General features: G+C 43.1%; 3 protein-coding genes and 1 long non-coding RNA gene across 6 annotated transcripts; 1 reads left to right on the top strand and 3 right to left on the bottom strand.

Annotated features, from left to right (window-relative positions):
- On the bottom strand, positions 25–2,426 carry LOC8061052. Its single transcript, XM_002440087.2, has 3 exons — positions 2,286–2,426; positions 1,975–2,184; positions 25–446 (listed from the first exon to the last, which is right to left on the bottom strand). Exons 2-3 carry the CDS (start codon positions 2,160–2,162, stop codon positions 260–262), a joined length of 375 nt encoding a protein of 124 aa, XP_002440132.1. The 5' UTR covers positions 2,163–2,184; positions 2,286–2,426; the 3' UTR covers positions 25–259.
- Positions 6,189–7,894, bottom strand: LOC8061051 (putative F-box protein At4g38870). The gene has a single exon (XM_002440086.2). The coding sequence runs from the start codon at positions 7,833–7,835 to the stop codon at positions 6,537–6,539; it is 1,299 nt and encodes a 432-aa protein (XP_002440131.2). The 5' UTR covers positions 7,836–7,894; the 3' UTR covers positions 6,189–6,536.
- Positions 9,026–17,195, top strand: LOC110430351. 3 transcript variants are annotated; one of them, XR_002447802.1, is made up of 6 exons: positions 9,026–9,606; positions 11,715–11,793; positions 12,610–12,642; positions 12,909–12,977; positions 14,005–14,102; positions 14,449–15,392. It is a non-coding gene; the product is annotated as an uncharacterized LOC110430351 (long non-coding RNA). The 3 variants fall into 3 exon arrangements; XR_002447803.1 differs by lacking the exon at positions 14,449–15,392 and adding an exon at positions 16,870–17,195 and having other exon boundaries at positions 9,030–9,606; XR_002447801.1 differs by having other exon boundaries at positions 9,031–9,606; positions 14,793–15,392.
- Positions 16,739–19,534, bottom strand: LOC8061050 (E3 ubiquitin-protein ligase ATL31). Its single transcript, XM_002440085.2, has 3 exons — positions 17,534–19,534; positions 17,193–17,252; positions 16,739–17,034 (listed from the first exon to the last, which is right to left on the bottom strand). Exon 1 carries the CDS (start codon positions 19,278–19,280, stop codon positions 18,099–18,101), a length of 1,182 nt encoding a protein of 393 aa, XP_002440130.1. The 5' UTR covers positions 19,281–19,534; the 3' UTR covers positions 16,739–17,034; positions 17,193–17,252; positions 17,534–18,098.

Raw genomic sequence — 20,702 nt, 5'->3', positions numbered from 1 at the left:
CACATACACGCGCACAGCAAAACAAAGACCAAGTCACCAAGGGCATCAATAACATCAAACAGTTGTGGTACCCCAGAATTAAACCATGATGTAGCAGATTATTGTATCTCAATAAGTCGGTTTCACCGAGATGCACGCGTGCATTTCACACAGCACCAAAAATAATCTCTCTAAATTCGAAAACAAACTAGGCATCTGGCTGCGAATTATGTGCCTAAGAAGTCATCAGCGAAAGGGGACTGAATTTGTTGCTCCGCGCTCAGACATGATACCCTGTCAAAGTAAATCCTCTCCCAACGATCTCGCCTGCGCAGAACCACGCGTACAGCTCGATGCCGAAGAGTGCTGCGACACCGGCGTGCTCGACTTTCAGATCGTTCCTGTTCTTCCACAGCTGCTTCACTTGATCAAGCTCTTTCCAGAATGCTTCGTAGCGACCAGGAAGGCTGAAAGGAGCATGTGTCAGTTCAAAGATACAGTTGAATAGTGTTCAAAGCTCATGATATAAACAGATAGATATGAGACAATCTAGTTATAAAAGTGCAATGGTTCAATCTCTTATCCTAGCTGCTTTATTTTTGCCTCTACAACTATTTAATTTTATAAATTTAGAGCACAAAGTATCTCTATGTAACGGTTTATAAACCTCAGGTCTTTACAGGATGGGTAATTTTTTAAACACACATCATATTTCAATGACAAAACTACTGTCGAGTTAGGCCTTGTTCAGTTGGCAAAATTTTTGGATTTCGGATACTGTAGCATTTTCGTTTGTATTTGGTAATTATTGTCCAATCATGGACTAACTAGGCTCAAAAGATTCGTCCTACAAATTACAGGTAAACTACGTAATTAGTTTTTGTTTTTGTCTATATTTAATAATCTTACAATTTTTTAGAAACTGAACACTATTGTAGTCCATAGCTAATATCATATCCAATAAATGACTCAAAGGCAACACTGGGAAACAGATCACAAGGCTTTATGATAAGCTGCCCATATATTTAACAACTGTCTTCTTTCCCAAATCTAGTCTCAACACCAAAACTCAAGTATTATGGGATATGTAAATCTTATAGGCATCAAACACACCACTAAATCAACTAGAATTCATCACTTACGTCTTCAGAGAGAACATAGGTGAAGCAAAATTGTACTTGGGACGATGAGCCCCTAACTTTATCTGGAACTTTCTGATTAATGATGTAACCACTCTCAATGAATAAAGATTGATGATTTTGTCAAAAAAAAAAGTCAGTTAACTACATGTAAATCTAGGATTTTACTTTCAAGTCTATGCATTTTTTCAGGATCTGTGGTCAATCGCCACCAGACCACTGGAATCATTGGACATCAGCCTACTATAGAACTAGATTACATCTGCTAATTGATCATAACAGTCAATTGCCCCAGCTTCCAGGACCATAATACTATCCATACTTCCACTGTAACGAGCATTCATCAAACGACTCACTTTCTCACAACACAATTTTCCTAGTCCAGAGCTTGCATTTGAATGTAAGTATCCAGCCACTTCCCTTACACAATGTAGTTTATTCAATCAACTGATCAGACACTTTATGAGATAACATAACTACAATCAGGTAATAACTACACGCAGAGTTTCATGAGTGCCCTTTCGAATATTGAGGAGCTATCTGTACAGTATCTCCCAAAATTCCTGCTCAAACTTTAAACACGATGTGTAAGTCAAACATTGAACACCAAGTCTATTATTTAATAAAACAGCGCTTTCTCACATCACTATCACTATGATTTGAGCTAAATTTTCATATTACTATCGCGATGATTGGTGCTAAATTTCACAGCCCAACGCAACACTCGAAGTCTAGTATTTGGAAAGCACGTCTGTAAAAGAAGTATTGCATTGAGATCACGGAGTACGGAAGTACGGCGCACACGATCTGCCACATGATTCTCAGGTGCGGAAGAGAGGAGACCGATTGCACGAACCTGGCGAGGCGGGTGTAGAAGAGCTGATTTGAGAGCTCCTGGCACTTCTCGATGGTGGGCGGCTCCACGACGTACTTCTTGTTCTTCTCCGCGAGGGACCGCTGGTACTCGCACCCGTGCCGCGCCACGAACCGCGTGGCCTCGCACGCCTTGGCCTGCAGCTGCGCCAGCCTCGACGCCAGCGCCATGGATCTGCTCCGGCCGCGAAACCTGCGGCGATGACCACCAAGATCAGGGGAATCGTAACAGCGAGGTGAGATCGCGGGAGTAAACCCAGCGGGAGTTGATCGCCGTTGAGGGGTGGTGTTTACCTAGGGAGATCCGAGAGGAAGAGGCGATCCGAGACGGCGGCGGCGGCGCGACTTGGTTCGTGCCCTCACACAGACTTGTGGTTTCCTTTTGCCGGGCACTAGCCAGGTAGAATAATGTTTTTTTTCCACTCTTTTTTTTTTGGGCTTGGGATGTTTTATGCCAGATGGGACAAAGAAAGGCACAGGAGTTTTGGAGGATTTTAATCCTAATGAAAATTTTTCTATATGATCATTTGGAATAAAGGATTTATTAAACATAATAAAACATGGGATTTCTATGGGATGTGTAAAATCACAAGCATGAGGTTGGACCAATGGACCTCATGAAAACTTTCCTTCGTATCTATGTCTTGTAATTCATGTATTTTTTTTCTATGTTGTGTTCAAAAGGCACCGGAAATGTTCTTGCATTTTGAATTCTTGTAGGATTGTAGATTATACACAACTCCAATCCTAAGTTTTCCGTATTCCTTAAGAATCTTATGTTTAGTGATAAAAAAAAAGAACCATGTGTTTAAAAAAACTTGGGTTGAGGAAACATGAGTTAGACCGTTCGGATCTCTTTCTCATCATATGGCTTCGAATAACCTACTTGGGGCATGTACATCTCAATTGTGACAAGAATCTTACCCAAGTCCCTAATTAATACTTTATATACGGAGAGTGTGATAGGTTGATTGGCTTAAGTAACCCCTAACTCGACGAAGCACCGGCCGATTGAAAGCCAGAGTCGAAGGGAGCCTCAATGACTTAGGAGGTTCCCAACTAGTGGTTTTGCGTGAAGATTTTGATGCCTACGGCAAAGACATGGTTAGTAGTAACAAATAATGCAGAGGTTGATGATAGTGACTGATAGGCTACTAAACATACATTTTCATCACCAATTCTAAAACCCATAGCATCATCGGTTATGTTTTTTTTGGGGTAAAAGTCAATAATGATAATAAGTTTATCACCGCCATTTTGCCGCGATAGTGATCCAAGAAACACGTCGTACACTACCAGCCCATACTCACACCTTGTTGCCATTCCACAAAGAGATAAGAGAGAACCAAAGACAATTGAAGAGGTAAAGACGGAAGCATTGGCAGCCACACACTCAGTATTTGTTTTTCAAAGTGGATGCATTTCATGATGAACTCTGCTTTATATTGTATATCTTTTATTTTATTCTGATTTTGATTTTTTCCAAAATTTTGGAACACTAGCCAGCGATGAGCCGGTGATATGGAACATGAGACAAAAACCTTAGTTAAAGACAACTTGACATGGGGCATAATCTTAGTTGAGGACATTTTCTAGGAACAAGATACTCATATATCAAGAATGTTCTCACCATACCGGATAGACAAGGGAGGAAGAATGTATTGGCATGGCATTAGGATGTCATGGGCAGCTGGTTAGGTTTTTTGCGGCGGAATCTGTCCACCTGGGTTCAAGTGTTGTACTTGATACGGGTGCTCGTATTTTTCTTAGGATTTAACGGCGCTATGCTTTCGATGGTAAACAACGTGCCCGTCGATAGCGAGACACCTGTTTGACTTTATCAAGCTCGAGATTTGCCAGTCTAACTCGGTTTTTCGAAGATGCTCATGGGGGTAAGGTGAGTATGCGCTCGTGTTGTAAGCGTCTGCATCTGGGTCTAAAAAAAGGGCTTATTCTCTTTTTAAATCGGCGCATCATGCTCTGGAGGACTCTCGAGCGCGCCTGGCAAAGAGACAAGTCGCTGCTGAAATCGAGTTCAAACTCAAACACACGAGGATAATTTGAAATGGAAACAAGCTGTGTGGAAGTTAAATTGTCCTCCCGAAGGTCAAGCATTTTCTGTCCGCACAAATATTGGACGCAGGAGTATGAACATTGATAAGATGGATAAACGATGAAGATGGTGATCACTACTAATACTTTTTAAAATGTGAGTTTGTGAGGAGATGTTGGCATCCGAGTCCGAGGTAGTGTCCTCCATCACAGGACATCCACAAGATCAACATTGATTGTGCATTTCTTCTTGTGAAGGACAGTAGGGTCTTGTTTAATTCGAAAGATTCGATGTGATGGAGAATTTAAAAATTTGCAAAATTTTTTTAGAACTAAACAAGGCCGGGACAAGACTGGAGCATGGGGATTTGTGATTCGAGATCACAATGGCTGTTCAATTATAGCGGGGTTCAGACCATCTAATGGTGATGTATGCTGCATTGTGTACTGAGGGAGAAGCTTGCCTTGCAGGAGTCCTAATAACGCTCTGCAAGGGTGATTGTGGAAGCGGATCCCACATGTCTAGCTGCAGCACTGGAAGATGACTCCTATTAAGGCTTTGTTTGGATGTTGTCGGATTCACCTCAATCTACATGTGTTGGAGTGGATTGGAGTGGAATTTAGTTCAAGTTCCACTCCAATCCACCCCAACACATGTGGATTGATGCGAATCCAACTACATCCAAACCAAGCCTAATTCTGTACAATTCCACGTTCCTGTAATGTGGCTGCTCATGAGCTTGCTCGCTTTGGTTTGCAAAGGGACCCGGATAAGTACCCTATTTTATTTGGGTTGCCCCCATTCCCATTGTTTAAACTCTCTTGGACTGTGATTTCACTGGTTCCATAAAAGGTTAAAAGGCAACGAGCCTTGAATGTAACAAAAAGATTCCTCCCATTCGCAGGTCAAGGCAACGAGCCTTCAATGTAACAAAAGACTATATATATATTGTTAAGAGGAATGAAAGGGATTAAATCTCTTCGCAGGTCAAACTCCTCCCATTCTCCGTTTGGATTGTAGTTTTCTCATAGAAATTTCAAAGGAATAGCATTCGTTTGTTTTGCTGACGTTACCGTCCGTTTGGAATGGAGGATATTGCCAGTTTCCTTTCCTGAGGAAAGGTTTGCTTCCCTTCTCAAAACGCATGAATCAAAAAATTCCACTCTGATCTCTTGGTTTCTCTTCCTATAGCGAAGTCTAAGGCAAAGCGCATGACAGAGAAGCAGCAACCAGCGCTAGATTCTTGTTCACGTGAGGTTAGGTGCTTTTAATATGTTCTTTATTATTTAGTTTCCAAGTTCCTATATTTAAAATTCATTTGTTTCAAACAGCTCGCTGAGTTGCTATCCTGTATTTTTCCAATCCTTTGTTTTCACACTCTTATCTCTTTCCTCTGTTTCCTACCATTCGTGTGTTTTCAGTTCTTGTGTTCCAAACAGGCACGTAACTCTTTTTTCCTTTGAGAAAAGGACAAGACATAATAATTTTGCACGCCGAATTTATCATCTGTATTTCAAAGCTATAATCATAAAAAAAGATCGGTACTTCATAGTTAATAGCTTACAAACAAATAAGACCAACATTGGAACTAAGGTGACCTACACGGCAAGCACCAGAAATTTTTGCAAACAGAAGTAACATCAAAGCTTCAGATCAGACTTTCCGTTATTCAAATTAAGATCGTCCAAACACACACGAAGGTTACAGAGACTACCTCCACCTAGAACAAAGATGACAAGTTTCCTACAAAGCTCCTGCACTACCATGATTAGATCAACCGCATACTTGGACACTATTCCTATCTTATCTAAGTCGACCAGAAGGCACCTCGTCATGGGCTTGCCGGTGCCGCGATGATGTTATTCTTCAGGCGGTGCTCTTCCCACATGTCTCACATTGAATATACTGATTGCAAGATTAATCAATTTGACAAAAAGTATCTATATCCAAGACTAAAAACTAAATAAAAACAGCAGAAGACGCCCAAAAGTAGGATAGACTGAGCTTCATAAAGGAGAAAACATAACAAGGTCTTGGTGTCTTCAGACGAAATCACAAAGGACTATAGGAGTTTTTTTTTCTTCTAATTATTATACCCCAAACTGGCATCCACCAGGTAGGATCATAATCGACAACAGATCACCAAAGCTCAGAGTGACATCCCTTGCCTCCAAATTTCACCAGTATAAATTACATGACATGGAGTTTAGTCAGGAATAGCCTACCAGGATTTAGCCTAGGAAAAAAACTCAAATAAAATAAAATTATGAAGCCAAATAAACACAACGTTTGAATGTGCACCATTCTATAAGATAAAACTCTAATGAAGGCGATACAATGATACTAGGGAACAGCGCGCATTGAGCCATCAGAAGCTACATTCTATAAGATCCTGAATGTGCACCATGTGTAGCCTTATTTTGAACAAAAAAAAAAGGAACAGAAGCTACACGCTTGCCACGGCCTCGTCACCAAATAAAGCCATCTATCAGCTAATAAGCAGTGAGAGGAACAAGAGACTCCGTGTAGAGCCTAGCAGTGAACTTGCAGAGATTCTTCCACTTGCGTGCTTTTCGACCCTGGTACCTCATGCGATCCAGCTCGCACTCGATCGTCAGCATCGAGGTCGCCAGATCATAGCTGTAGAGCCTCAGTCGATTCCAGAACAAGACCTGGCTGCTGCCATCACCACTGCCAGGAAGAAGAGCCAGAGGGCGAAAGATCAGCGGGTACCCGACGATGGAGTAGCGCTGCTCCCACTGGCCTTGGCCCCCGTTGTCGTCCACCGGCATCGCCCAGATGGTCAAGGTATCCGGCGTCCTGCTGGTGCACGCCGTCAGCCATAGCTCCCCATGTAGCATGTCCATGAAGAAGGTATCGTCCAGTGCAGGGTCCATGGAGTCAGGTAGCCTGGTGACTCCGAATGACTCATCTGCCAGGTTGAGGTGGAGGAGACCCCGCGGCGGAGTCTGATGGTGTCCATGGCGAACTTTGTCGATGCGCCAGAACATCAACCCTTTAACACTAAGGCTAGACTGCTGTCTACAGACGGGGTATGGCACATCATGTGCTATCTTCCTCCAAGCACGGCGGCGGCCGGCGCCGACGGTGAACACCTCCATCCCCATCCCGTAGGCATTCGTGGTGATATCAAGAGACCGGTAGAAGGCTCGAACCACCTTGTACTTACCGCTGCGTGGATCCAGGCCTAGGCCTGCAGAATTGCAGAATTCTCGCCCCAATTTGTTGCGCTTATTGTCCGGCAGCGTGAGGGAGTCCCTGGTGGCCGGGTTCAAGAGGTAGAGCTTGGTGTCGGTGCGAACGAGCACCAGACCATCACAGAACGCAAAGTAACCCATCTGACGAATAACTTCACCGCTGCCAAGGTCCTTGGTGTAGATGTGCGTCGCTGTCTGTTTGGAGGAGGGAGTACTGCCACCATTGGCTTGCAGATGATGCCACTGGTAGAAGCGGAATTGGTTGGAGAAGGTGCTCGGCCGGGACTCCCCTGGGATGACATTGTCCATGATCAAGGGGCTGATGATCACACACGGGTCCTGCTCCTGTTTGGTGGCAGAGTGGCGGAGGTGTGCGCGGATGAAGATGGGATCCGAGATGGTGGCGCGCCAGGCCTTGCAGACCGACTTGAACCGCACCAGGGACTTGACAGGCAGCCGCACCAGGATCTCCTCAACGATGATCTCCTCCGACAGCTCAGGATTCTGGTTTGGAGGACTGATCCTCCTCCTCTTCCTGCGCCCGTCTTCATTCTGCAGTTCCATGGCGTACATGCAGGAAGGAGAAAGATGGACAATGGTTAATCTAGCTTGAACCAGCGTTGGTATCCCAATATGTATAAGAGCAACTCCAACAGCTTTGCTATTCTTATTATGAAGGCTTTTTAGAACTTGTATAGCAGAAAAATAGGCTCCAACAGATGTGCTATTTGATTTTGTAAAATAGAAAGTTTGCTATTCCTTGATTTTCGTTGGCCATTTATAGCCTGATAGCAAGGCTGTTGTAGACCTCTTCTTTTTTAAAAAGTTGTCTATTTTACAAAATGGCTAAACATTAGAATTTGGCTACTAATTTTAGCCAAGCTCTTGGAGATGCTCTAATATATATATATATATATATATATATAGACGCACGGTATATATTGACTCAGCAATGGTTAGTCATGTTCTACTCGGAGTAGGACAAGGCTTCTGTATCAGACTCGAAGTCGAGAAGAAAAGAGAGAACTTTTTTTTTCCATTTTCCCAGATTTCTTCACAACAACCAAAAGGATAATAATATAGAAGTAAATGTGTTCCGGTCATTGTGCTCTGGGCAGATGACAGCGAGGCTCTGGGACGGCATGGCTGCTGACAGCAGCGTCATCGTTCATCCATGCTGCCGCCGTCGTCCGGTCGTCGTGCTCCCAGTTCTGGAGGTAGTCGACGACGCCGACGGGCCGACGTACTCGGTGATGATGGTGATGGTGAGATCCCAGATGAAGCGGTCTGCCTCCACAGGGTTATATATACTGACAATTCTTGCAAAGGATGGCAAGTGTTCATAAATGCATTATTATGATTTTTCTTATGTTTCTATTTATTAAGAGAAAATTCAATTCGACTATTTGAACAAGTAAAAGAAAAGCTTATCACTAATTCAATGCACATTCCTTCAAAAGAGCTTCTTCTTCGTCCTCTATCTTGGATTGACAAACCATTAGTAACCAAATTAAGGATAATAGCAAGCTTTTTCTTTCCATAGCCGGCCAAATGACTACCGGATCATCGGTCTACTCTACCTCAATTCACCATTTCGAACTTTATACAGAACCGTACCAGCTTTCTTTCCTTTCTTTTCGGATCAATGAGACAAAGAGGTAGTTCAAGAAGAGCATCTCCAACAGATTAGCCAAATCATTTTGTAAAGATAAATTTAGCTATTGTTGAAAGAAAAACGTTTCCAACAGACTTTGTAAATGACTCTCTAAATTTAGTGGCTCTCCATCCCACCTCTCTCGCTCTCTACTTTTGGATAGCGTACCTCACTAGCTATTCAATACAGAGTCTGTTGGAGCACTTTAGTATTTTCTTGTCAAATCTATTTTAGAGAGTAGCTAAATTAGTAAATTTAGCTAGTACTTTTAGATAATCTCTTGGAGGCAAAGGAATGGAAATAGGACCCCCTCAACTTCTAAGCGGTCTCATGCTAAAAAAGAACAGAAATACTATATGACACATGTGTGTTTTGTGGTTTGTTGACACATGAATTTTGTGGCCACTCGATGAAGAATGAAACGTCGGATTTGGTCTGATCTGTGATGGTTGCTTTGTGAGACTGCCGTGAAGAGCCCATTGGGACACTTTTTGTATTTCTCGATCCGCGCGCTCAGACAGGAAAGGAAGCGGTTCTGGAGGTCGTCACTCTGTCTATTCTCCCCTTTCCCTTGTGTGCTCTTCCCCGTCGAGCCTCGTCGGCATCGCGGCGATTCAATAGGCGACGGCGCCTCTCCGTGCTCCTCCCCGTCGAGCCCGTCGGTGTCGCGGCGATTCAAGAGTTGTGGAGGTACGTAGTTCGCAGCGACGCTCCCATGAGTTTTCTATCGTTCTCGTCCTCCTTGCCCACCACTAGATCTGAGGGAGGTTGAGCTCTGACGGAGACGATGACCCGTAGCAGCTCCGCTCCTCCTCCCTCTTCATTGACGCGAGGTGCACCATCTGGGTAGTTGTAGTTGGTGGTGGCTCGCGGATTCCTCATAGTCGCCACTGCTGATCCCTCCCCACTGTCGCTTGACGCCGATGTGTGCCTGCTGCTGCCGCTTCCTGGGGTAGGACTTGGAGTTGGCCACCGCGCGTGCACGTCTGCCGAGCTGGCACTCCGGGGGATTTGCCTTTGTGTCGTTGCTTCCATTGCAGACCACGAGCGACGGGCGGAAGTGAGGTGGGGATGGGTGAATTGCAGTACTGTGCTACCGCTCGAGGGGAGCAGGACAAGAGAAGTGGAGGAGCGGTGATTTGCGCTGTGTTCTGGTTGGATTTGCTGTTGGGGTTGTGGTAGGGGTCTGCAGAGCTATTGTCTGTGAATGTCATTGGTAGCTAGTTGGTGTCAACTGTATTATTTTAGTCTTCAATCCTGTTACCCTGCTCAGTCAATCAGACTATGTTATCCAAAGATTTCTGTTGCCTATCTGTTCGACACTACTTCCTTCTTCAGTTGTCGCTGTTGTGTTTTTATTTTCCCCAATTCAGCAATCAGGGATGCTTGCTTGTTTGTAGTAGCAAACCATCAAAGTTTTTTTCTATTGCCATGAAAACTGATATGTTGTTCACGTGTCACTGCAATAATTGTCTGCTTTTTCAGTCTACTGAGATTAGATTTGCTCATGTACCAATTTTGAAGATAACCATGTTGCAATGCTGGTCTGGTTTCAGTTTGGAGCTGGATGATAACTGATCCTGTCCAGGAAGAAAATGTAATGTGTCAGTTTCGTCTTTTTTCTTTGCATTGAAAGTTGGTGGAAGTGGAACTGCGCTGGTGTTTGGGGGTTTGTGCCTAAGTACTTTGGTTGCTGTTGTTTTGGTCACTATACAGGTTAAGCCTTGCATTAGTGTTTCTCTGTTCTGGTTTTAGATGAGTAAGTAATAAATTCAGGTTTTCCTATTGTGGAAAAAATGTAATTGGAAATGGCATCAATGCATTTCTTTTATTTTATTTTTTAAAAAAAATATCTGCCAATGGAACTTGAGAAACCATGCACGTCGCCAGTAAGTATTGTGATGAGTATTGCACGAGAGGATATAACTATTTTAATGGTCCATCACTGTTAGCTTTTCTAAGCTACTACAACATTAGCTGATATAATCCTAGATAGCTAAATAAGTAATCCTAGATGCCTTTTTGTATTTAGCCTCATAAGGGATCAGCAAATACCTTATTTGTTCCCAGTGGGTTTGGGAAGTGCTACTGCCCGACGGCCGATTCGATAGGTCCCTTCCATTATCGCTAGCATGGAGTGATGGCTGATGGGTTTGTTTGTTCCACACATGGTTCCTGATTATGGGCTAGACCCCTCCCAGCCAAGGAAATTGGGATGCAATGCAACAGCCAACAGATTGAGATCCAATCTATGATAAGGGGCATCAACACTAGCAGGTTGTTCAGTAGTTCAGTAGCAGTATTTAGTATTTCTCTGTGTTGGCCAACAACACTAGCAGTTAATGGTTGTTTTATTTCAGTTAATCCTAGGAATAGATTGCCTTCAATTAGCCTGTTTATGTGTTGTTATGACAAATTCTTATTTACGGGAGTAGGTCTTATAACAACAGCTACCTACATCTCATTTATGTGCTTTCCCTTATTCTGCTTGACTGAATATTTCTTGAGTTTGGTACTGTATGTTTTTAAGAGTGCATTTGCTTCGAGTCTGGAGCACATTTCGGCTAACAGTAGTGGTTGGATATAAAAAGTTGTTTGTGTAAGATTTTTTGTCTGGAGCACATTTTTGTTAACAGTTGCTTGTGTAAGATTGTTGTCTGAAAATTTCTAAAAATTCAAGAATCTGAAATATAGCAACTCCCTCTCCTCTGAATAATAGGAAGCACCATACAGTTATGTACACTGTACACAAGAATGGCCAGATACCCTTGGTAAATTTTTCTGCCTGATCTCTGCAGGCAAGCTGAGGGATGCAGCACTAATGCCACTCAGTGTATTGCTGCGCCCACTGCCCAGTGACAGGAACCTGCAGTAGAGGTATGCTAAATTTTTGGCCAGAAACTTGGACGACAACAGTTCACAGATTGTACTAGAGCCGTGCACTTTCTAGGTAGTAATTTTGTAGACTCAGCTCCATCATATTTCAGGTTCTAAATTTTAGTAAATTCTTGCAGCAGTTGTAGGTTTCCTTTGGTCTGAATCAATGCAGTCTGATTGCAGTGGCATTTTGGTATTGCAGAGACAATAGCTCAGTCAAGCTTATAGGTTTCCATTGTCGCTCGTAGCAAGTCAATGTGTGTTGAGTTTGTGAACTTTTGGTTTGTGGTTTTGTCTATTGGTGTTTTTAATTCTCTGGATAGAAAATTGCAGACTAAGCCCATATAAATTGCAACAAACTAAAGGTATAATTTTAGTACAAAATATATGCAATAACAATTTTTTGCTGGGTAAGTTGTTTTTCATTAAATTCTGTTGATTTTCTGAATCCACAACACACTTAATAGTACATATGCATAATGGCAAGTTTTATGACATGCTCCAGTAGTACACACCTATACAATTTTGAGTTGTAGTAGGGTGGCTGTGAATTTTGTGGTGTGTGCGTGTATTGGTGTTGGGGTGTGTGTGCGTGTGGGTGTGTGTTTGCGCTCTCTCTCTCTCTCCCTCTAGAATCTCTTTATCAGTTTGTGATTGTAGCATTTAATTTTCTCTATCCAACTTAATAGTATATATGTATAATGGCAAGTTTCATGACAAGCTCTAGTAGTACACGCCTACACCATTTTGAGTTGTAGTACATATGTACAAGCTACTTTGGTTGCTCCATAAATTATTTCTTCTTCATTTTTGTAGGTGCTCTTGTTCTTTGTGCCCCCTGACTTCAAGGTCAGTTATTAGTTTTTTAAGTTTAGGATTGTTATCAGTTCAGTTATTAGTTTTTTTAGTTTTACAATTCTAGGTTTCAAGTTCAGGATTGTTATTAGTTGAGCCTTAGTTAATTTTTTATCTTTAATTCCACCAAGGCAGTCTTTATTTTTTTAGACTCAGCTCCATCATATTTCAGGTACTAAATTTTAGTAAATTCTTACAGCACTTGTAGGTTTCCTTTGGTCTGAATCAATGTAGTCTGATTGTAGTTTCTGTCTATACAGGGTCTATTACAGCCAACCTTCTATAGCCCCTTGAAGACTACTTACTAGTTCTACTAGGACTAGAATAAGGTAAGAAAGAACTGCAATATTATGGTGGTTTGGTTGTTTTTGTTTTGGCTCACGGTTTTTTTTCTGAATTCTATTTCACACATCTTGTGATTTGTGCTAACACATCTTAAACTTTGTTAGTTGTGATTTGTGCCAACACACACCTCTTTTTTTGTCATTGTCCTTCCATAGAAAAAAATTGTCTCTTGTGATTTGTGCTAACACATCTTGAAATCTGTTGATTGTGATTTGTGTCAACACACACCTCTTTTTTGTCCTTGTCCTCCCATAGAAAAAAAATTGTCACTTGTGATTTGTGCTAACACATCTTGAAATATGTTATTTGTGATTTGTGTCAATACAAACCCCACAGACTCAGCTCCTCCTATCTTCAAATATTCTCTCATGTGTTGGTTAGGCCACTGCTGTCCTAGACCTTGACTGTTGGCTTTGTTTTATACTCTATAAATCTATATGGTGAGGTAGGTAAGTGGGAGGAAACTGATAGTATTAGCTATTTCCTATGCAGTTTGTGGATTGGTACTAATTTCAACCATGATTATAGTAGTTACCTCCCTCTCAACTCAATTGAATGTAGACTATGTTTAGTTCAGATTGGTTACTGGTTTCTGATTTTCATATCTGATATATGCAATTCTCATAGATCATGAACCAGTCTAAATATTTCTTGTAGAGTGTTTATCTCATCACTCAAGCATTGCATCCAAATTTGTTGTGATTTGTGTTAAGAAATCTTTGAATTTTATGATTTGTGTTAGTTTGCTGCCGCTCTGTTAGTGACTATCACAAAAGCAATTTGTTATATATGTGACTATGTTGCTGCTCTTTTTTTATGCAGTGAAGTATGTAGATAGGTCATCTAAAGAATTACAAACGGAATAATGTAAATTGTAAATATAGGGCTCCGCAATTGTATTTCTGACAACTGTTTATGCCATCACGGTTAGCTTTACAAAATAGGTTAAATGGAAAACATGTTTAGCAATGTGTTTGTAGTCTTTACTGTGACAAGTGTGGATCCTTGTAGCTACCCAAAAGACTGTTGATGTGCCCTCAGTTAAGGACTGGAGGGGTTGAAGGGCTGCTAGTTTCAACATCATTCCCAGGAGCACTGGAGCTGCTAAGGTTAGAAACTGAACCTTTCTTTTCCTTATGCGCTTTGTATAATATGTAATCATGAAATAACTTCATGCTTTGTATGAAAAAAGTAATTTGAAATATTGTAGTATCAACTCTTCAATTGCGATAAAATATTTGGTTACACAATTGCAATCACAAACAATGTAATTTACAGCAACTAGTAAGTGCAATTTTAGTTCTCAGCGTATGCAATTGTAGTTCTGGGCATAATTTATTTTAAGATTATAACATCTTGTTAATTAAAAAATTACATATATTAATTGGTAACTGAAATTAACTGCATCCCTCCTCCTTCTGATTGATAAATTTTGCTTCCATATGTAAATTGCAGCTCATTATTGGGCAAGCTAGGGATCAATGCTACCATTTGATGTTTTCTTTCTCTTATTTCTTTTTGGCTTCACTGGGATTCTATAAAACATTATTAGTTCAAGAATTATGCATTTGGATTCAAATTCTATTTGTAGCTACACAGTTTATAATGAAGCATTGAAAATTACTCTCCTATTGTGCTGAATTTACATCGCATATATGGGTGTAATTTGCACATGTGCACATTGTAATTTCGGTATACTTGCAGTATAATTTTTACCCATCTATTCCTGTCAGTCTAATCATCTTTCTGTGAGTTCCTGATTTATTCCTGATTTTGCACTATGCTCTCTCTGCTTCTAGCCTTTTAGACCACATCACAACCTCCCAAGTGCTGGATCTGCTTCTTGTGCACAGTGAGCAACCAGAGCCATGCCCTGCTATTGGAGCAAGCACAAGCAGCAGTCCATTTTTGCCATCCTGACTGTGTTTATAGTTCCCATGATTACAGATTCCATGTATCTAGGTTATCCTAATCTTTCATCTCAGTTGTTATTTTGTTCGTTGTTGCTTCTTCAGAGAAATTGATTTACTAGAGAAATTGATTTAAAAGATTGGTCTACTAACCTTACCTGATGAGGTATGAATCAGACTTGTAGTGCTTGTTCTTCAAATTTTCTTTGCAATCTGATTTCTGCCCGTGTCCCCTGCTGAGCAGAGCAGAGCTTTTCCCAATGTAGAGCAGATCTATTTTGTTTGCTTTACTTTTTTTCCCAAGTCTTATCTGTTGTTTTATTCCTATGGATTCTTTGTTGTTGGACTGTTTTTCTGGGCTGCTGCATGTTTCATAGGCCAATTTCTCTTTTTAGTTATTGGGATTTACTATTTTACTCTTCGGTTGCACAAAAATTACAACAGATCGGCTCTGCGTGGGCCTTGTTTTAAAATCAAGTGTTTTATAGACAGCCAGCAACCGTGTGCTAGCTTGTGCTAAAATACACAGTTTTTTCTCTGTTGAAAATTATGTGTTCTGCAGGCAGCGAACAACCATGTGCTAGTTTGTGCTAAAACACACAGTTTTTTTCCGTTACAAATCGTGTGTTTTACTGCCTGCAAACAACCATGTGCTAGCTTTTGCTAAAACACACGGTTATATAGTAGACAGACTCAAAAAGAAAGAAGGTCAAAAATAGGGGTGATATAATCCACTGCTCGCCTAAGAATGTACTGACGTAATCCCTACTATGGCTTCAACAGCCATAACGGATTGATGTGACATATTCATTTTTAGCTCTATACAATATTGTGTCTGTTAATTAGTCAAAATAGATCACACAGGCCAGAAGACATATGTAGAAGACGAACAAACTCCAAGTTGCAACAGTAGCTGACGTGAGTGGAACAACAGAACTCCCAAACAACTTTGGTAGCGATAATACTCCCTCTGTCCCAAAATAGAAGCCGTTCTTATTTCCCGAGAAATCAGTTTTTTATAGCTTTGACCAACTATATGTAAAAGAATTTAATATTTATAATACATAATTAGTATTATTAGATAGATTATTGAATATACTTTCATAATAAACTTATTTGGAGACATATATGTTGCATGTATTTTCTATAAATCTAGTAAAAGTTAAGAATGTTTGACCTGTACGTATTTTATAATGTTATCTATTCTTTTTTGAGAAATAATGTTATCTATTCTAGGACGGAGGAAGTATACTACAGCATGCATCATGTTGTAAAAATGAATTAAGACAAAACTCGTTAACCAGAACATGTGGTATTTACTGGTGAGGTGCCCTAGGTTAAGAATCATGAGAAATGCAACCATTTGAATTCTGGGATAGTAGATAACGCTTCTCTATAAGACTAAAGCAACATCAGGGAGATGCAATGTTCATCAATCGTCAGTATATAAGATATGGGAAAGTTACTTTAATTTCCAGTAGAAAAATTGCACTGGGACGAGCGAGTTGCATTTGCATATACTCTCTTCATCCCAAATTATGAGTCATTTAAAAAATCTTAGAGAATTAAAGCATTTTAAGTTTGACCAAAACTATAAAAAGAATTATAAAGATTTATAACATCAAATAGATATACTATAAAATATAATTAATAAAAAACCTAATGATACTTAGTTGGTATTATAAATATTATTATCCTATCGTATAAATTTGGTTAGATGTTTTGACTCTCCAAAATTCTTAAAATGAGTTATAATTTGAGATTGAGGGAGTACATGGCAGCAAGCAAACAGCACGGTACGCCCCCCCCCCCCCACACACACACACACACATCTCTGCTCGCAAGAATTACCATTAATAGACACCAACTTTGTATTTAGCAACATGTAAAAGGACTTGGCACAACAGAGGATTTTATGGATCAAAGCATACTCAGTGAAGATGATGTTCTACTTCTTCCATTGCAGAGAAAAAGCAGGGCACCATGGTACATGCAGTCTAATGTTCCAAGGCCCAGGCCTGCATGCCGAAAGCTCCAGTGGTTCGTTGGCTTTTCAGGTGAAGATCCTGCTCATTAGAAGTGGCCTCCTCTCTTGGATTCTTCCTTGGGTTTAACCCCTGGTGGCCACTCTCTGCATTGCAACCCTCCTGATTTAAATACTTATTTATGCCTTAGCAAAAATTCAAAATCATAATGGATCATCAAGTTGAGCATTATATATTAAGTTTATACAATGAAAAAAAATTCTAAAGTAGCTTTATTTGGTGGATGTAAAAAGTGTGAATTTACCTTCGGTTCCAGTTGTCTGAAGTGGATGCACCTGAAGTTTACCAGCTTTTAAACATTCATCTGAAGGCCAACAAGTTCAACATAAGACATCAGTAATTATGATAACACAATATCTGGCTATAAAAATAAGGATCATACATAATCTAACCCCAAACAAATTAGTTAACACAAGAGACAAAGTCAGCTGATAATCAGTTTTATCAACAATAAGATACGCTATAATTTGGGGTAAGATTATAGCATCCATGTGTGCTCAAGCTACCAAACACTAATCAACAAGAAATTGAGCTTAAGGCTAATAAGACATAAGCCTGATTTAGAGCGAGGACATTGTTGTTTACCTAGAATATCTGTCATCCGATCCAGTGCCTTGAACAAGGTTGTTACATTTCTGCAGTTGAAAGCATATGTTACTCATATGCAAATGTTTATAGAAAGATGGGTATTTTACCGTCATATATGTTTCCTGAGATGGATCTGAAGAAGCTAGCCATGCCATGACCCATGATCACTATACAGTTCATCTCAAGATAACAAAATTTGTGGAGTACCTGCTATCTCACAAGATAGCTCTTGGCAAGCGCAGCAGGAGCAGCACACAGTTCATCTCATCAGATTTTTTTTATGAAGAAAAATCCTGCTGTTTCTCTAATCTCCAATTCCTATCCTGCTGCTTACACACAAGTCCACAGTCGATTTTTTTTTCCTGTAATAACTAACGGAACTAAACGAATGAAGACTCTGTTTTTAACCGAAAGTTGAAGTTATAATAATAATAATAATAATTAATATACTCCATATACAAATCCACTCTATCTAATTTGCCGCCGCGCAGCGCCTAAAAGAGGACTCCTAACTTTTTTTTACTGGGACTAGGATTGTGTACTGTGAGCTTAAAATGCCACGTCAAACATGGGCGCCAAGCGAGCAAGCTCCGCCGTCGCACTGCTCCACGGCCTTGCCGTCGTCGCCGGCGAACTTGGCACCCTTGGCTGGAGCGTCGGCCTCACCGCGCCGCACGGAGCCCCACACTGGCAGCCTCGCGGAGAAGGTGCGCGCCAGGAGGGACATATTGGACCACCGGCCGGAGTTGCCGAGCCGGACGCTCCTTCCATAGCCGCGGCGCGTCGTCGTCCCGTCACCACCTGTCTGGACGCTCGCAGACCGCCGAAGGTTGCCCGCAGCGATGGCTTCCCGGAGAACGTGGTCGGGCAGCCTCAGCGTGTAGCGCTCCGAGTCCAAGGTGGAAGAAGGCGAGTGCGACGGCGCGGCGACGGCGAGCGAGTGGCCCGTGGTGTGCGAGCGCGGGAACTGCGCGGGGCGCCGGCCCGACTTGCCTCGCAGCGCCAGGGCGCGCTTCACGCTGCCAATCCGCATCAGCTCGGCGGCCTCCTCCCTCCTGACCCTCTGGTCCTCTGTCTCCCCGGCAGCGGCGTCGGCGTCGACCACCGCCTGGTCCGGCGGCGCTGCGGGGACAGGCGGGACGACTTGGTCACGCTCCGTGGCCGGAGCCGCGGGGGCGTCGGCGGCGTCGGGGGCGGCGAGGACGGCGCGGCAGACGGGGCAGGTGACGTGCGACGCGAGCCAGGCGTCGATGCAGTCGGTGTGGAACGCGTGGGCGCACCTGGGCAGGAGCCGGAGCGTGTCGTCGTCGTCGAACTCGCAGAGGCAGACGGCGCACTCGAGCGCGCCCTTGCCTGCCTTGTGCGCCCTGACGTCGGCGTAGGCCATGGTCGGGAAGGAGTCCAGCACGGCCCGGTCGAGGCCGCGCATCCTCCTGGACCGCGACGCCGACGCGTAGGTGAACCCAACCCCCGGGCGGCGCCCCAGCCCCACAGGGTACTCGTCGTCGTCGTCGGGCCCGCCAAGCGGGGGCCCCGCGCATCGCCGGAGGTAGATGGAGAAGAAGCCGAGCAGGAAGAAGGCCGTGACGAGCACGACCATGACAATGGCCATGGACGGGTTGAAGTTCTTGGGGTTGAAGTAGTCTGGCCCTTTGCCCTGCTGCGCCGTCACGGAGTCCACGGCGGCGCCGGCGAGAGCCACCGCGGCGAGAAGCTTGAGACGGCGGCCATTGATCGGGCCCATGTCCGTAGCTGTCTGGGGCCTGAGCCGCTGAGCGGAGGGTGGTGGCCGGTGGGGTGACCAGTGGCCTCTGTCCCCTACCCTTCGTCTCTCTCTTTTTTTCCGGTGGGGAGAGTGGAGTGGCGAGCGACCAGGCCGGTGCCTGCCTTTGGTGGTGGAGATGACCGGGCGCTCGGGTAGGCTTCCACCTTCTAGCGTGCCGTGCCTCGGGGGTTGGTGTGGTGTGGGCTGAGCGCGGGCGGAGAACCTGGTGGCTGGTGCTGCCGGCCGTTCTGCTTCTGCTTCTATGCACTTTGATCTGATTAACGAAGCGTGGATCCAAAGAGCCGCTGCATTCTGGTCCGGTGCGATCTCTATCGCAGTAGGTATACCATCGAAGCGTTCCATATATATTTTTTGTTTTTCAATCGCGGTAGGCAGAGCCGAGCAGCCAGTGATTGCGGATGACTTGTGAGCATAGCAATGGTGGAGAGCTAGCCGTCGGCAATGACCAGACCAAACAAACGGCTGGATCACCTTTCACATTTGCGTGGCAGCAAACGCAGCACTGTTTATTGGTGTTACATTACATCCCACTCAGTGCCAGGATCCGATCCGCCGCCCGGTCAAACCCGACAGCTCGGACAACCGGAGGAGCGGAGAGGATAGTGAGAGGGCGATGTTTTTTCCTCTCCTCCGCCGGGAACGGGACCGAAAGAGGCAATAATACAATACAACATGTACATGCTCAGCATTGCTTATCTGGACCATCTAAATGTGCTCTGAGATTCGTGCTGCTGCACTTCTTCCAACTGTGTTCACACTTCTCTCCACTGTTTCACACATCTCGATGCATATTCAACGGTATAGATAAGCAATGCCCAGCATATAGACTTCAAAAAACTGCGTTCACGAAAGAGGTCAGTGAGATGGTTGTTTTGAGGTACACGTCAGTGAGACAGTGAGCATGTTCAGTTAGTAGAAAAATTATGACACAAAATTTTATTTACTAATTTATTATAATAGAAAAATAATATTGAATAGCTAGTAAATTCGACAAACAACCAGACCAACAGAAGGTCAATTATATTGGGCCCCAACGCCGCTCGTTAGGGGTGTGTGAAAGTAAAAGTGGATAACCGAACAATCGTACACAAACTTAGGAGCAGGAAAACCTGCCGTTGCACGTACGTACGTGTCGGCACCGTGATGGCAATGGTGACTACTAGTTGGATCGAGCGTGAGTGGATACCTTGACGGTGGATGGCAGACATCACGTACGTAAACACAAGTGGACACCTACCACTTGCATTGCTTCCGTACAAATCATCACACAAATTAAACTCCCTCTACAAGTGTGGCAATGCAGTGCGGGGACATCAGAAAACAACGGATATGGCAGTGCGGCACAATGCCGTATCCGCACGTAATACGCAGCTAACCAAA

This window comes from Sorghum bicolor, chromosome 9 (assembly GCF_000003195.3).
Source record: "Sorghum bicolor cultivar BTx623 chromosome 9, Sorghum_bicolor_NCBIv3, whole genome shotgun sequence".
Classification (NCBI taxonomy): domain Eukaryota; kingdom Viridiplantae; phylum Streptophyta; class Magnoliopsida; order Poales; family Poaceae; genus Sorghum; species Sorghum bicolor.
Note: the sequence above shows the minus strand (reverse complement) of the source record. Positions and strands in the feature narration are given on the sequence as shown.